At 43.6% G+C, this 16,304-nt stretch overlaps 1 protein-coding gene across 2 annotated transcripts in view; it reads left to right on the top strand.

Moving 5' to 3' along the window:
* Positions 1 to 16,304, top strand: part of LOC127579776 (zinc transporter ZIP11-like) — a 601,467-nt gene that overhangs the window by 280,100 nt on the left and 305,063 nt on the right. For both annotated transcript variants that reach the window (XM_052032691.1, XM_052032690.1), the window contains exon 5: positions 10,906 to 11,073. In XM_052032691.1, the coding sequence (XP_051888651.1) occupies positions 10,906 to 11,073 (168 nt within the window). The remainder of the gene's footprint in view (positions 1 to 10,905; positions 11,074 to 16,304) is intronic.

The raw sequence follows: 16,304 nt of genomic DNA, 5'->3' as shown, positions 1-16,304 counted from the left end.
GGCCCGACCGATCCATCGTCCCCTTCACCGTCAGGCCTGACTATCTGAAGGTGCTGGGGATCTGGTTCGGAGGGGCCGGGGCGTGCAACAAAAATTGGTGGGAGCGGATCGGGAAGGTGAAGCAGAGACTGGGACTGTGGGAACGGCGCTCCCTATCGATAACTGGGAAGAACTTGGTCATCAGGTGTGAGGCGCTCTCAGGGCTGCTGTACGGCGCAGGTGTGGCCTGTTCCTCGCTCCTCTGGCTTGGGAATCACCCGTGCCGTCTTCTGGTTCATCTGGGGATCCAAGATGGAGTGGGTCTGATGTGTCACCATGCACAAGTCCCTGGACAATGGGGTCCCCAGTATCGCCCTTCTCCTGATGACCATCTTCGTCTGTGGCTGCATCAGGCTGTGCGTGGAACCCAAGTACATGGGCACCAAGTGTCACTACGTACCGAGGTTCTACCTGTCCCTGCTGTTGTGAAGGATAGGCCTAGCCCCATGGCCACACGGCGTCCCAGTCAGCTGGACGTTGCCGTGCTACCTGTCCTTCATGGAAAAGTTCTTCCAGACCAATACCTTTGACCATAAGTCCATCAGGCAGTGGTCAGCACGGAGCATCCTGCAGGCACTGCAGGAGAAGGATTCAATGGATACTGTGGGGTGGTTCCCTGAGCAGACTGTCCAGACCATCTGGCAGAATGTCTCATCACCAGAACTCACCAACAAGAACCAAGACCTCGCTTGGCTGGCCTTGAGAGGGGCCCTCCCAGTCAGATCCTTCCTGTATGGTTGGAACCTCACTCCCAGCGCGTGCTGCCCCCAGGAGGACTGCGCTGGGGACGGGACAGTCGCCCACCTGTTTGCGGGCTGTAGGTTTGCGAGGAGGGTGTGGCGAAAGATGCAAGGGTCCTTGTCACGGTTCATCCCCAGCAGCAGCGTAACAGAGGATTCTCTGATCTACGGGCTGTTCCCGGGGACACACACAGAGACGGACATCAACTGCTGCTGGAAGGTCATCAACTCGGTGAAAGACGCTCTTTGGTCTGCCTGAAACTTGTTGGTCTTCCAGCACTGTGAGACGTCCGTAGGGGAATGCTGCCGACCGGCACATTCCAGGCTGCAGGAGTACGTACTGAGGGACGCACTGAAGCTGGGTGCAGCCAATGCAAAGGCTCGGTGGGGAAGGACTACAGTTTATGGTTCTTCTGCCACTGGAGAGGGTGGGGCGGGGACAGGCGAGAAAGCCCCTAAATATTGTAAATACGGGACCGGGTAGCTTCCAGGGACCCACATGTGTGGCATCGGTGCTGTTTTCTATATAAACAGGTAACATTAATGAATGATCTGTACAAGAATGTAAAGGTTAGCACTGTTTTGTAATTGTATATAGTTTGTCTTTTATTATGAATGAAGTTTATTTTGTATATAAAAAAAATTCCTTCCACTGGGTCCCCTTTCCCTACTGTTCCCATCTGCCCTCCCCACCTCCCTCATTTGGTTCCATGCCCCCTTTCCTATCAGACTCCCATCATCTGCAGCCCTTTGTTGCCTCCACCTATCACCTCGCAGCCTCTGTCACAGTTTCCACTCTTCCCTCCTTCATCTGTCTATCACCCTTCCTCACCTGGATCCACCTATCGCTTGTCAGCTCTTGCTCCACCCCTTCCCTTCACCTCTTTATACTGATTCTGTCTCTCTGTCTTTCTGTCTTTGTCTGATCTCTCTGTCTTTCAGTCCAGATGAAGGGTCTCAACCTGAAACGTCAACTGTCCATCTCCCTCCACAGATGCTGCCTGACCTGCTGAGTTCTGCAGCACCTTGTCTGTTGTTATAGTGAGTACGTTGCTTTGCAACTGGCTGATCATTCTTCACTTTCGGGCTTCGCCTGTACTGAGCACCTTCTCCCTGCCTTGACCATGATAAAGTGGTCGGGGCCTCCACCCTGTCCTATTTGAATGGGGTTGGCTGCCTGCTCAGCCTTGGACCTTGCCAGGATATTGCTGGTCCAGTACTAGATCCACTTTGCCATTCCAGCTTCTAATCCATACATAACATGCTTGCCCCCATTAATTTCTGACCCCCTCTTAAGCTGACTGAAGTTTGGCAAGCACCCTACCTGAACTCAAGACATGACTAAATGAATATTATCAGTCATGCCTTATTGCCTCTTGTCCTCTTAAGCTGCTTCTTCTGTCCATTTGCTTTGCTGCTCTTGCCTTTGCCTAACAGAGCAAACATGTCGTTGCACTGTTTATATTCATGTGTACAGATTACATGTTCCTGCATACTTCACTATTATTAAGCAGTGGCAAATCCAGCAGACCTCATAATTAAGCTTGAGGGCAGCATTAGCTTCCTGTCAGAAATTCATACCACTTGACACCAGAATACGAAGTTGGTGCTCCTCCGAGGGCAATGATTTGACAATATACTGTGCTGAATTGCCTAATGACTCTGAATCTAAAAGCAAATGTTAAGTTTTGAAATATATTAACGTTCCTTCATCATTGCTGGGTTTAAATCCCAGAATTCACTATGCTATGGCACTGTAGGAGTACCTTCACCAGGACTGTAGTGGTTCAAGAAAATAATCACCTTCTCCAGGGCGATTGAGAATGGCAATTAATGATGTCCATGCACTGCAAAAGTAATAAGTAAAGAAAATATTGCCCCAAAGGTAAATTTCCAATCAATTCATACCCAAACTGAGTGGAACATATTATCACCATGATGCTATCGCAGATCTCACTACCATTCTGACATTTGATAATTTCAGTTCTCAGTGCACAGACTACAAAACTCCTTCAGCTGAAACCCCGATGTGCGAGCTTCCTTGCTTTATTTCTGGTTTATTAAACCTGTCGTATTCGTTCAGTATTATTTTGTTCCTTTTCTGTGTTTTGCCAGCATTTCTTTATTGATCGTCCTGCTGTGCCCTTCCAGGAGTTTGCACACACTGAGCTTCCTGTCTTTTCAGTTTTGCCTGGATGGTCAGTTACTGAACTTAACAGCTGTGATTGATTGACAGCGGCAGAGGAGAAATGGGGATGGGTGGAATGAGAATTAAGGGGAATCGATCAAAACAGTCAAAGTCGAAATTACAACACCTCCTTTTAGGATGATGGACTGACAAAACATACTTTGGTGCTTTTGTCAAGGCCTGAAATTTATTATTTTTGAGCCACTGATCTGTTAGTCATTTAGTATTTTTAACGTTAGTCCAATGGTATATCATCCAATTTTGTATGCCAGTGAGTGAAGATGGCGAGTAGAGATACAATAGACCCAACTTAACCTTTTCTTTAAACAGCCTTTGTCCTTATTCTAGTACAAGTTGTCAGTGCCATCTGTGAAAGTGGCTTTCCCTGTGCGTTACTGCTGGTGAGTCTGAAGGATTTAATGAGTGCAATTAAACTCTTTGCGTCAGGACTCAGTAATATGTGTAGAATTTGTTACCTTGCCTGATGGAATAGTTTAAGTCAGCCATTGGTTCCAGTGGTAGGGCATGGAGAATCTCAACTGACTGCCGTGTCAGTTCTAATCTCAGCCGTAACTGTCATTCCTATGTTGCACTGGATTCTATGCATTGTGTTGGCCTCTGCACTTCAAAGGAATTTCATTGGTTGTGAAGCACTTGGCCACATTCTGAATGCTATGGTCTCTTTCCCTTGCATTTGTGTACAATTTGTGCAAAGGAACTCCTTGTCTGGAGCAGTCTAAACTGGATAAGAAACTGATCATGAAACAGCATTGAACTGCCACTTGTAATGAAATACTGTCAGATGAAAGAGCTTGGATGTATTAGCAGAAAGACTACTATCTACCAACTGAGAGCTGTTCTCTGAAAGCCTGGCAAGTTTGAGAAAATGTTGCAGGACCTAGGAGACTGGAGCAGTTGTATAATGTGCAGAGCATTCTTCCAATATTCTTTTACCCTTATCTTTTAATATTGGGGAATATTTATGGGTAAGTCTCCAACTCCAGCAGTTGTTAATGGCAGTAGGCAGGGTCTAACTCACACAGCTATTTATTTGCAGTGGGGCTCAATGTAATTTGTTGTTGCATACAGCCCTCACTTCTGGAATTGCATCTCGGCTATAAATGTCACTTCACTCTCTAGCTACTTCCTCATCCCCCAGTCTCTACAAGCCCCTTCCATTCACAGGTTCATTTCCTGGGTCCTACATTCCAAGTGCCCTTGATTCTCGCGTGACATCAGCATCTCACAGCAAATACTTCACGGCATATTTTCAATGGCTTCTTTATGTCTGCTTCTTTCAACCCAACTGCTCTATTTCTTCCTAAGATTCTGTAAATGGGTTAATGCTTCCCAGTTCTTCGCCCAGTCTTTTTTCAAATCCTTGGTCTGCTTTCTGCCAGACTTTAACACCAAGACTACCCTGACATCACAAGGTGACTTCAATATAAAATTGGCAAGATCGGAGTCATGCTGTTGCGTTTCCCTTGAAAAGGATACTCCCTGCCATTGATTTCTACACCCCTTTCCTGCATCCTTTACGGTTGATTCAAATCCCAAACCCCATCCTCCATCTAGGCTGTTTGTTTCTGAGTTCACAATGTGCCTTTTCTCGATCCTACTGTCTTGAATCTCTCACCAGTGCATGAAAATCTTTAACCCATGTATGGAAATCACTAAATTTTGCAACATCTACTGAAAATGATCCATGACCTGTCTGAAATTCAGGCCCTGTATCCACCTACCCATTAAGTCTGCTCATTAATCACGTTGCAATTGCTGCTTATTGCTGAATTCAGATTCAGAATTCTTGCTTTCATTTTCAAGATCTTTCAGGGCCTTAACTAACCCTACCTCTGCAACCTTACCCATCCCTATCTACCTCCTCCTTCAGTTACACATGCCAGTCGACACTTCTATTCTTTAGTTACTGAGCTTGCTTTTAACTCAGGTCACACAGGCATCAACCATTTTGTGCACACAATAAACTCCTCCACCTTGTCACTTCTCTCCCTTTCATAAGCTTCCTCAAGACACGTGCCTGTGACTTTGGTCACCTCTCCAAATTCATGTACCATCAACATTTGGTATTTGCTTCTACTTCTCTGAAATGCTTTGAATTGTTGTGTGATGGTGAAAACTATTTAAATAGAAGCTGGTTACAGATGAACCTGTTCTGTGTAATAGCCATTTCCAGGTATTTTTTTAAGCAAGTTGCTTGTAAATTGGAAAGAGGCGTGCTAAATCTGAAGCATCTGCAGAAACCTCAGCCTATGCTGACATCCTGTGCAATATCGCAAGTGCCAATTTAAGTGAGACATTTTCCTGTCTTTATTTGTTGTGTGGATGTTAAATATTTTATTATTCCATTTGAGGAACAAATTTCTTAAGCTAGCACATTCCTCAATCCACTCTGCCAATGCAGTTTACTGATTGTTCACTTTATTGCTTTGTGCCAGTTAAGACCTGTTCTTTTCTGTAAAACTCTGACTGTAAAACAATTTTGTCAGCTGCAAAGTGCTGGTGGCAACCTGATGAAAGTTATACACAGGTAATGTAGTTTGTTCCATTTTTTATTTGTAATGTATTTCAAGGCATCTTGACTTTAATATTGAGGAACAATGCCATTTAAAAGAATTGCATTTTAAAAAAATGGCTTGAGTTCGGTATAAATTGGACACTTGATAAAGACCACTGCCTTAAGGTGGAACTAAGCGGAACTAATTTGAGTGTTGGCTGAACTTTTGTTATTCTGGTTTTGAGAGAAAAGGGATTTAGAGTTGTTGACATTCTTGATGGTTTGACATATTGTGCTCAACATTATTGAACAAGAGTTTAATGTTTTTTGGATGCAGGTCATGACCGTACAAAAATCAGGTCACTGCCACTGGTCTTGTTTTGTGTTCTCAGGAGGCAATTTGTTCCTGAGCTTTTTGCCCAGTCTCTGCTGTATCTAGTCTGATTAAATTTCTATCAGTCTGCTTTTCTCAGCTCTTCTTTAAAAGTAGATTGATCTTGCTGTGTTCCTTACTTCTTCTGAGGACAGTAGTTTTAAATTTAGATCAGTGGCACTGCTGCAGACAAGGAGAGCTGCAAAAGTGACTCCTGATTTTCTGAAATTCAGTGAAGACAGCAGTAATGAAACTGCTGCACAGGCAACCTGGTGAATTATAGGTGTGATTACTTAGCACTGCACTAGATACAAAATGTGATATTGACTGTAATGTGTATGAGGTTAACGCTTGAGAGAACTGCTAAGTATCTTGGTCCATCAGAACTGTAGCACATTTGGTTTTCCCAGTTTGTACATTCAAATCCTGTTAACTGAATGACCAACTGAAAATTGCGTTTCATTCCATTCAGTTGTCAGGTGTTATTCACTCGATAGAAGTGTTCATTGCTACAACAAATTCCTTCATCCCCAGTGAAAAATTATAGAATACTTGCCACTAGTTTTGTGAAAATATGTAATTTCTATAAAAAGCATTCGGCTGGCAAAATAGTTATGATGGGCCTATAGAATACAGAACAGCACAGGATAGGACAGGCCCTTTGGCCCATGATGTTGTGCTGAACTAATTAAGCTAATGACACCTAATGCCTGTACGTTGTGCATGGTGGTATAGCGGTTAGCGTAACGTACTTGCAGCACCAGTGACCCAGGTTCAATTCCGGCCACAGTCTGTAAAGAGTTTGTATGCTCTCCCCGTATGTCTACGTGGGTTTCCTCCGGGTGCTCCAGTTTCCTCCCACATTCCGAAGACGTACAGGTTAGGGGCTGTGGGCATGCTATGTTGGCGCTGGAAGCGTGGCGACACTTGCGGGCTGTCCCCAGAACATTCTGTGCAAAAGGTGCATTTCACTGTGTTTTCGATGTACCTGTGACTAATAAAGATATCTTGTCTTATGTTATCTTAAGTGGTCCATATCCCTCATTTCTCTGCATCTTCATGTCCCTTTCTAAGAACCTCTTAAATGCCTCCATCACATCTGCCTTCTACACCACCCCTGGCAGCGCGTTCCAAGCATCCACCACTCTCTCTGTAAAAAAAAACTTGCCCTGCACATCTCCTTTGAACTTACCCCCTCTCACCTTAAATGCATGCCCTCTAGTATTAGGCATTTCGACCCTGGGAGAAAGATACCGGCTGACTGCTCTATCTATGACTCTCATAGTGTTATAGACTTCTATCAGGTCTCCTCTCTTCCTCCACTGCTCCCAGAGAAAACGGTCCTAGTTTGTCCAACGTTTCCTTAAAAGCACATGCCTTCTAATCCATGCAGCATTTGGTAAACCTCTTCTGCAACCTCTCTAAAGTCTCCACATCCTTCCCATATTGGGGTGACCAGAATTAAGTGCAGCAGTCCAGATGTGGCCTAACCAGTATCTTTCAGAAATATTTATTCATAAAAGTACTTAAATATATCAAAGTGAATTATTGCCAAAGCTACTTTGCTTTTCTGTCTGAATAAGAAAAGCTCTGCTAAAAAGGCCTTCAAAAGATTGGACGCCCTTCAGATGTGTGGAACTCAGGACTTTAAATCATGATAGGAGATTGACTGAGGGCCAAGGAAGGTTGTGGTCCTGGGTATGATTGTCAAGTGTTGGGATTTGCTATGCTCAGGACACAGAACCATCTTATGTGTGACCTCGAGTCGCTGTCTTTCTTCACATCAGACAGGCAGAGAGCAGGTTTGTAGCCGGACTCTTAGTAACATTGCTCCTTGGAATCACAAGACCGAGGGTTCACTTCCACTCCAGAGCTGCAATGCAAAATCTGCACTGACACTCCAGTACTGTGTTGAGAGAGTTGCCATCAATGTGATTCTTCTTGTTGTGCAGGTTGGTTTTTGAGCTAACCTCTGTATTGCAACGCTATGGCCACTTTGCACTACAACGGACTTTGGATTTTTTGTTTTAATTGTGTTCTTTCTTGTATAACTTTATATAATTTATGTTTAATTCATGTTTTTCTTGTGAATGTTGTGCCTGTGATGCTGCTGTAAGTTTTACATTGCACCTGTGCATACATGTACTTGTGCATATGACAATAAACTTAACCTTGACCTTGAACGGAGAGACATTAAATTAGTGTTTAATGATTTTGATAGATGTTAAAGATCCCACACTAGTCTTGATGAAAATTAGTAATCCATGTTGCGGCTGCAATTAGCATACCCCACAAACAGATAACCTGACCTTGCATATCACTGCCATGGTCATATTCAAGGAGGTAATTGAGGGAGATTTTTTTTACTTTGGGATAACAACTTGAACAATTCCTTTTTGAACTGTCCAAGCGACTAACACTGATATCTCTGCGTGAGCAGATGATTCCTGATTATAGTGCAAAATTTCCCCTTCCCAGTGTTGTCTTTCAACCTGGTGTTCATGATTAAACTGAAAATAGTGGCCTGGATAACCTTACCTATCTACCAACCGTATCCTGCTGATATCAATATGACCAACCCCCAACCCCTCACCTGCTTCCTTTTGCGGCAGTTGTTTTTTCTGACCATCCCTTGTAACTCAGTCCTCTAATTTGAGGGAGTCAGGGCCATTGACTTTATAGTTTCCAGAATCTTATTGTTTCTCTTGTACTTCATTGACCAGAAGGGAACATGGTATTGATGATGTTGCACAAATGGAACACTTTTCTGCCTCAGTGTAACTTCCATGGATCAATGTTGCATTGATTTGGAAGTGTAGCTTAACACCGTGTTGACTTTATTAACTGCTGCTCTTCTGTGGCTTAACAAAGTCTGAGTTGAATCTACTATTCGTCCCAATCTCTCACGTAGGGAAACAGAATCAGGAGTAGACCACCTGTCCCTCAAGCCTGTCCTGCCATTCATTCTGACCATGGCTGATCTGCCCCAGGCCTCATCTCCTCCTTTCTGTCAGTTCTACATAGCCACCATTTCCCAGATCTGTCAAAAATGTATCTGCTTCTTTAAATACCCCCAATAACCTAGACTTCATAACTCCTTCTCTAGCCTTCAAATTCATTCTCTGTGAGAAAATTCCTGCACAAGCAATGAGACCTCTTTGTTCATTAAGTCAATAAGTTTATAGAGAAAGGCCCATTTTTTTTCTAAAAAGTGTATCACTGAATCCTTTATTGAATTTTATCTGCCACATTTCTGACAACTCAAATAATTAACAATTCCTACTGGCAGAATATTAATTACTCGTGAACTGGTTTATTGTACTGAGATACAGTGAAAAGCTTTTGTTTTGCCTATCATCCAGACAGATCATGCCATAAGTGATTACACTGAGGTAGTAAAAAGAAAACAGAATACAGAATCATGGTGGCCTGGAATTTCAGCAGAGCTGTGATCACTTCTCCCACCATTTTCAGACTGGAATTCCATAGTGGGGGAGAGAGGAGAGAGAGGGAGGGAGAGAGAATGAGAACGAGAGAACAGGAAAATTCTGAAACATAATGTTGCAGAATCTATCTAAAATCATGGTCAGATTCAGCAGAGGTTCACTACTGGACTCTTAGAGCACTTATAAAATGCACATCCTCACCTGAACTAGTACTCTCTGTTCATTTTCTTTTAGCTGATTCCTTGCCCATTTTCCGCCATTGCCAAAATCTGTGCACCAGCCTTTTGTGTTGAATTTCATCAGTGGTCAGCTTGAAGCCCATATCTGCTTTGGCCTCTATTTTAATCACAACATCGTTGGCTGCTAAACTTCAACTGCCTGACCTTACAGGCAGGCTTAGTTAACTAAGTTCCCTCCTTAAACCTCTTTGTCCTCACTGCACACCTGCGCACATTCCCCATGCTCACACCTGTTTTACTGTTTTTCTGCATTAAAACACTATTTACATTATACATTAAAGGAACCTTCAGAGTCCTGGTGCAATGTTACTTCTCTATAAAGAAAAATCAAAGAAATTGGCCCAACAGGACCCTCTGAAATTGCATTGTTTGCCTCTTGTTAGCTTATTTCTATTCAAGTAATCTTTTTGTTTATTGTGGAAAAACTTCATGTGCCAAATCCAATGAGCAATCCAGCCCATTTAAATACATAGAAGAGTTGACCAAAACCCCATTAATGGAACCTTCATGGGCTCGGATTTCATTGTCCATTGATACAGTGGTGGGAACCAGAATGGAGGTATTAGAGTTCCAGGGGTCAGCAAGGCCTGTCCCCGTAAACCTCAGCCAGGTCAGCCTCTATGGAGAGGTAAAACGGAGTTAATCCTTTCATCAGAATGGAAATGTCATTCACCTGAAACATCAACTCCTTTTCTCTGTCCACCAAACCTGCCTAACCTGCTGAGTATTCCCAGTATTTTCTGTTTTCATTTCAGGTTTCCAGCATCTACAGTGTTTTGCTTTTTGAGTGGGTTGGCTTGAACATTGAATGGCCACAATGAATGAGTTTGGGTTCTACCTAATGCAGCTACACATGCAAATCCACTTAGTGACATCCTATGAATTTGATGACATTTAAGTGACCTTATTTGGAAATGCATTATTTCCTTTGAAAAGCAAGAGCTTCTTTTTAATTGTTTCCATAATGGGAGCCCACCTTAAATTTTATTCTTAGTTACAGTTCCTCCATTAGCACAGCTTTTGCTCTTGAAAAAGTCCTCCATTTTGCTGTAAAGTGCTTTGGGGGATTCTGAGGTAATAAAATGTGTTCTTTTGAAATTGCTACAGTGAGGCATTTGTGTCAGGAGTTGCCAGAAGTAATTTATGAGGAACCTTTGCCTCTAACAGAACAGATGTAAGAATAAAATGCCTGACCACATGTGGCTTTTTTCTGGTAAATGTTTGCAAGCTGAAGGTTATAATGTTTTTCAAATCCTGGAAATGATTGCTGTAACTTAGAATGTCAAATGATTTAAGATGATGTAAAGAAAAGAAATCCCACAAAAAAATTTCATCTTTTTTATTGATTATAATTTCTCCTTTCAGAGAGTGCAGACAATGGAGAAGTCCATCAGAGAAAAAGAACACAGCACTCTGACTACTCCGAGGGTTTGATGGCATTCAGTCAATCAAGGTCTACTCCAGAGCAACAACAAAGCAGTTGGAAGCGCATTATTTTACTTATTCTTGCCATCACCATACACAATATCCCAGGTAAGAAGTATTGAATTCCATTGTGGCTCCTTCAGAATTAAATGCACCTTGATCAATTGAGTCATCTGGAGATGAAGGATGTTACTATTGGAACCAAAATGAATATTGCAAGTCAAATTGAATAAGCTGTTTACAGAGTTGACATTAAGCAGGAGAGCGTTATTGTTTACAATAATAAATAACTCGATGAAGGATATGCTGGTGTGGTGTTGAGTGCTGGAAAATGACAATCCTTATACTTTGACACCTGATGCATATAACAAATGCATTTGGTTTGTAGATTGCACTGATAGTGTCATGTTGGTACAGTTGTACATGGCCTTCTAAATCTCTGAACCTATTCACTGAACCTGTCACGAAAGTACAAAATAAAAACAGAAAATACTGGAAATACTCAATAGGTCAGCCCGCGTCTGTGGAAAGAGAAAAAAATTAATGTTTCAGGTCTAGACCTTCATCAGAAAGTAAGATGGTGCCAGAGAGGGGCAACTTTTTGTGAGCATCTCCCAAGGGAATTATAAAATACTCCTGTTTACAACTGCTCCAGCTGAAATCTGCAGCCACAGAGACTGCAGTAAGCATTGTTGTTTCAAGTCATTTAAAAAAACTGGTGATCTTAAGAACTGACAGACTCGGGACTCCAGACCATCCAGGGAGTCAGTGCACAGCTGGAAGCTCAGGGAACATGTCCATTGTTTCAGGAAGCATGACTGTAGGGCAGGGTGGCAGCTGAAACTGAAATACAGGGTCCTAAGGCACCACCCCCCCCCCCCCCCCCCACCCATCCTCCTGGCTAATGTACAGTCTCTGGAAAATAAAATAGAAGACCTCAGAGCAAGACTGCAGTACCAGAGGGACATCAGGGATTGTTGTGTTCTCTGCTTCACAAAGACATTTCTCACTCCCAGCGCTCCGGACACGGCACTGCAGCCCGAGGGCTTCAGCATCCATCGCGTGGACCGGACAGTGGCATCAGGTAAAGGCAGAGGCACCGGCGTTTGCTTCATGAGTAACTCAACGTGGTGCACAGACGTGGCAGTTCTGTCTCAGTCCTGATCCCCCGACCTGGAATATCTGGCGGTCAAGTGTCGTCCGTTTTATCAGCCAAGGGAGTTCTCCGCCATCATCCTGGGAGAGGTGTACATTCCACCCCTGGCAAACATCAAGCTGGCACTGGAGGAGCTGAGCACTGTGATCAACAGTCACGAGACAGCGCACCCTGATGCCTTCCTGATCATCGTGGGGGACTTCAACCAGGCCGGCTTGAGGAAGTCTCTGACCAACAACGTGTCACCTGCAGAACCAGAGGAGCCAACACACTTGATCCTGTTACACCACCGTCAAGAATGCTTACTGTGCCCGCACTTTGGCAAGTCCAATCACCTGGCTGTGCTTCTACTCCCAATATATAGGCAGACACTGAAGACCACAGCACCAGAGGTGAGGACTGCGAAGGTATGGTCGAGGGAGGCAGAGGATTGTTTACAGGACTGCTTTGAATCAGTGGACTGGACCATATTCAGGGATTCATCTTTGGATCTGAATGAATATGCCCCGGTTGTCATGACTTCATCAAAACCTGCGTGGATGAGTGGTGTGTGCCTTCAAGAACATATAGAGTTTTCCCAAACCAGAAGCCCTGGATGAACCAGGAGATCCACAGTCTGCTGAGGGCTAGATCTGTGATGTTCAAGACTGGCGATCCAGAACTCTACAAGAAGTCCAGGTGCGACCTACGGAAGGCCATCGTAAGAGCAAAAAGGCAATTCCGTATGAAGTGTCACGAACCAGCAACAAAAGAAACACACTGAGCATGATTCAGTGTTAAAAACTATTTTATTAATCACTACTTATGACCATACGTAAAATAAAAGTAAAAATGTTAGTATGTTAGAATTCAAAAATGTTAAACCTTGAACGTTAACCCCAAAACTAAACTCTTCGTGTGTGTGTGTGTGGCAAAGTCCCAAACTCCAAGTTCAGGAATGGTTCTTAAAGTTCAGTTCCGCAAGCCATAAGGTGAAACATGAGCAAGGGCTTCTTCAACAACCACCGTTGTCTGAAGATAAGACGTAGATGTAGAGAACATAGAGAGAGTAAATACGAAATCCAAATGTTCCACGATGGAACCCCAGCGACACTTCAGTGTTTACTCGGTAGTGACTTCCTCACCCCGAAAAGCATCCGAATCGTGGTCGTCCACACACAAATACCTGTTTCCTTCTACAGGTCAGCAACAAAGTGAACTCCACCGGATTACTTCCAACTTCCATACGTGGATTTCAGTGGCAGACACAGTTATAGTTTCTCATCCATCGATAGAGAAAACTAGCAGGCTGGTGTCTCTCCCTTCTCTCTCTCTCTCTCCCTCTTTCCTCTTCTTCTTCTGCTTCTTCAACCACGTCATTACATCCTTTATCTTCTATTGACGTAAGCACGCCCCACACACACATACACACACACTCTCTATCTTAAAGGGACTTTCACTGAGTCCGTAACAGAAGTTAGAAACCCAATCGGACCCACGCAGCTGTGGCAGGGTTTGTTTGCCATTACTTCCAATAAGGCAAAACCTAACAGCATAAGTGGCAGTGATGCTTCACTCCCTGATGAGCTCAACACCTTTTATGCACACTTCGAAAGGGAGAATAACACTACACCTGTGTGAATCGCCACAGCATCTGGCAACCCTGTGACCTCTGTCTCGGAGGATGACATCAGAACATCCTTTAAGAGAGTGGTCCCTCGCAAGGTGTCAGGCCCCGATGGTATACCTGGCCAGGTACTGAAAACCTGTGCCGACCTACTGGCTGGAGTGTTCAAGGACATCTTTAACCTCTCACTGCTGCAGTTCGAGGTCCCCATATGCTTCAAAAGGGCATCAATCATACCGTTACCCAAGAAGAGCAGGGTGAGCTGCCTCAACGACTATCTCCTGGTAGCACTCACATCTATTGTGATGAAGTGCTTTGAGAGGTTGATCATGGCTAGAATTAACTCCTGCCTGAGCAAGGACCTGGAGCCGCTGCAATTTGCCTACCACTTCAGTAGGTCTACAGTGGATGCAATCTCACTGGCTCTCCACTCTGCTTTGGAGCACCAAGACAAAAAGCAAAACATACGTCAGTCTGTTGTTTATTGATTACAGCTCGGCATTCTACACCATCATCCCCCTCAGTACTAATCAACAAGCTTCAAAACTTGGGCCTCTGTACCTCCCTCTGCAACTGGATCCTCGACTTCCTTATCGAAAGAACACAGCCAGTGCGGATCAGTAGTAACATCTCCTCCTTGCTGACAATCACAGGCGCACCTCAAGGATGCGTGCTTAGCCTACTGCTATACTCTCTCTACAGTCATGATTGTGTGGCTAGGCTCAGCTCAAACGCCATCTATAAATTTGCCAATGATACCACTGTTGTTGGGAGAATCTCAGATGGCGATGAGGAGGCGTACAGGAGTGAGATAGATCGTTTGGTTGAGTGGTGTTGCAACAACAACCTTGCACTCAACGTCAGCGAGACCAAGGAACTGATTGTGGACTTCAGGAAGGAGAAGTTGGGAAAACACACATCAGTCTTCATTGAGGGGTCAACGGTGGAAAGGGTGAGCAGCTTCAAATTCATGGGCGTCAACATCTCAGAGGATCTATCCTGGGCCTAACACATTGATGCAATCATAAAGAAGGCATGTCATTGGCTCTACTTCATTAGGCGTTTGAGGAGATTTGGTATGTTACCAAAGACTCTTGCAAATTTCTACAGATGTACAGTGGAGAGCATTCTGACTGGTTGCATCACCGCCTGGTATGGAGGCTCCTATGTTCAGGATCACAGGAGGCTGCAGAGGGTTGTAGACTCAGCCAGCTCCATCACAGGCACTACCCTCCCTGCCATCAAGGACGTCTTCAAGAGGTGGTGTGTCAAGAAGGTGGAATCCATCATCCAGGACCCTTACCATCCAGGACATGCCCTCTTCACGTTACTACCAGCAGAGAGGGGGTACAGGAGCCTGAAGACCCACACTCAACATTTCAGGAGCAGCTTCTTCCCCTCCGCCATCAGATTTCTGAACCTATGAGCACTACCTCGTTATTCCTCTTTTGCACTATTTATTTTTGTAACTTGTAGTAATTTTTGTGTCTTTATGTCCTGCACTGTACTGCTGCCATAAAACAACAAACTTCACAACATATGGCAGTGATAATAAACCTGATTCTGATTCTGAGAACGGGGCTCTGATGAAGAATCCAGACCTGAAACATTAAATATTTCTCTTTCTACAGATGTAGTCTGATTACTGAATGTTTCCAGCATTTTCTGTTTGTAATGTTGAAGTTATAGGAACTGCAAGTTAAATAGAAGGACCGTATTTTAGTGAAGAAGGAAGGCAAAGAGCTTTCTAAAATCACCAATAATTTAAAAATGATTTCTATAGGTGGGTACAGCAAAAAGTACATTTGTTTTCTTTCTCCTAAACAACTATTATCAGATGCAGACTATACAGAAGAATAGATGGATACAAACTATTACCTCATCAACTACTGTTATATGTTTTTTTATCTATGAATTGCCTTTGCAGCTTTCAATTCAAAAGAGCAATAGAAGCAGGAAGGAGAAAGCCTTGTGAAACATTTGAAATATTAACAACATCAGCAACATCTTTCCTTATTGTTTGCGACCCTCAGTCCCAAATGAGATATTAGAGTTTTGGAACGAACCATTGATAGGGTTAAGCCAGGTACTTTGGCAGCTGAAATACCAAGATGCCAAACATTGATTGTTGCTGACATTGAAAGGATGGGAAGGTAACTTTGTTCTGTGAGTTTTCTTCCACATTTCACGAGTGATCTGTGGAATGGTGTTGGAGTTGAAAGGTTTGACGCTCTCCTCCGTTTGTCAGGTCATGTCCATTCGACTGGACGCTAACAGTTCAGTCAGGCACTGGACTTGCCATCCAGGGAGCCACAGTACCAACCAACTCCTGCTAACTAATAAGTAGACCAGCACACTCATGTTTCAAAGTAGATGGAAGGTTGCAGCAAATAATTTACTGACATGTGCTTTAGCGTTATAATTTTACAAGAAAAATTGTCTTGGTTTGAAAAAATGTTATCACAAAGGAAAAAGCATTGTTCATCTGAAAGATTTTTTTTGTGTCAGCAAGAATTTATTCTGAGTTAATGATGCAAAGAGAGGTGAATTTGAACCGATGCATATACGCCCACAGAA

Source organism: Pristis pectinata, chromosome 18, assembly GCF_009764475.1.
Source record: "Pristis pectinata isolate sPriPec2 chromosome 18, sPriPec2.1.pri, whole genome shotgun sequence".
Taxonomy (NCBI): Eukaryota; Metazoa; Chordata; class Chondrichthyes; order Rhinopristiformes; family Pristidae; genus Pristis; species Pristis pectinata.
Note: the sequence above shows the minus strand (reverse complement) of the source record. Positions and strands in the feature narration are given on the sequence as shown.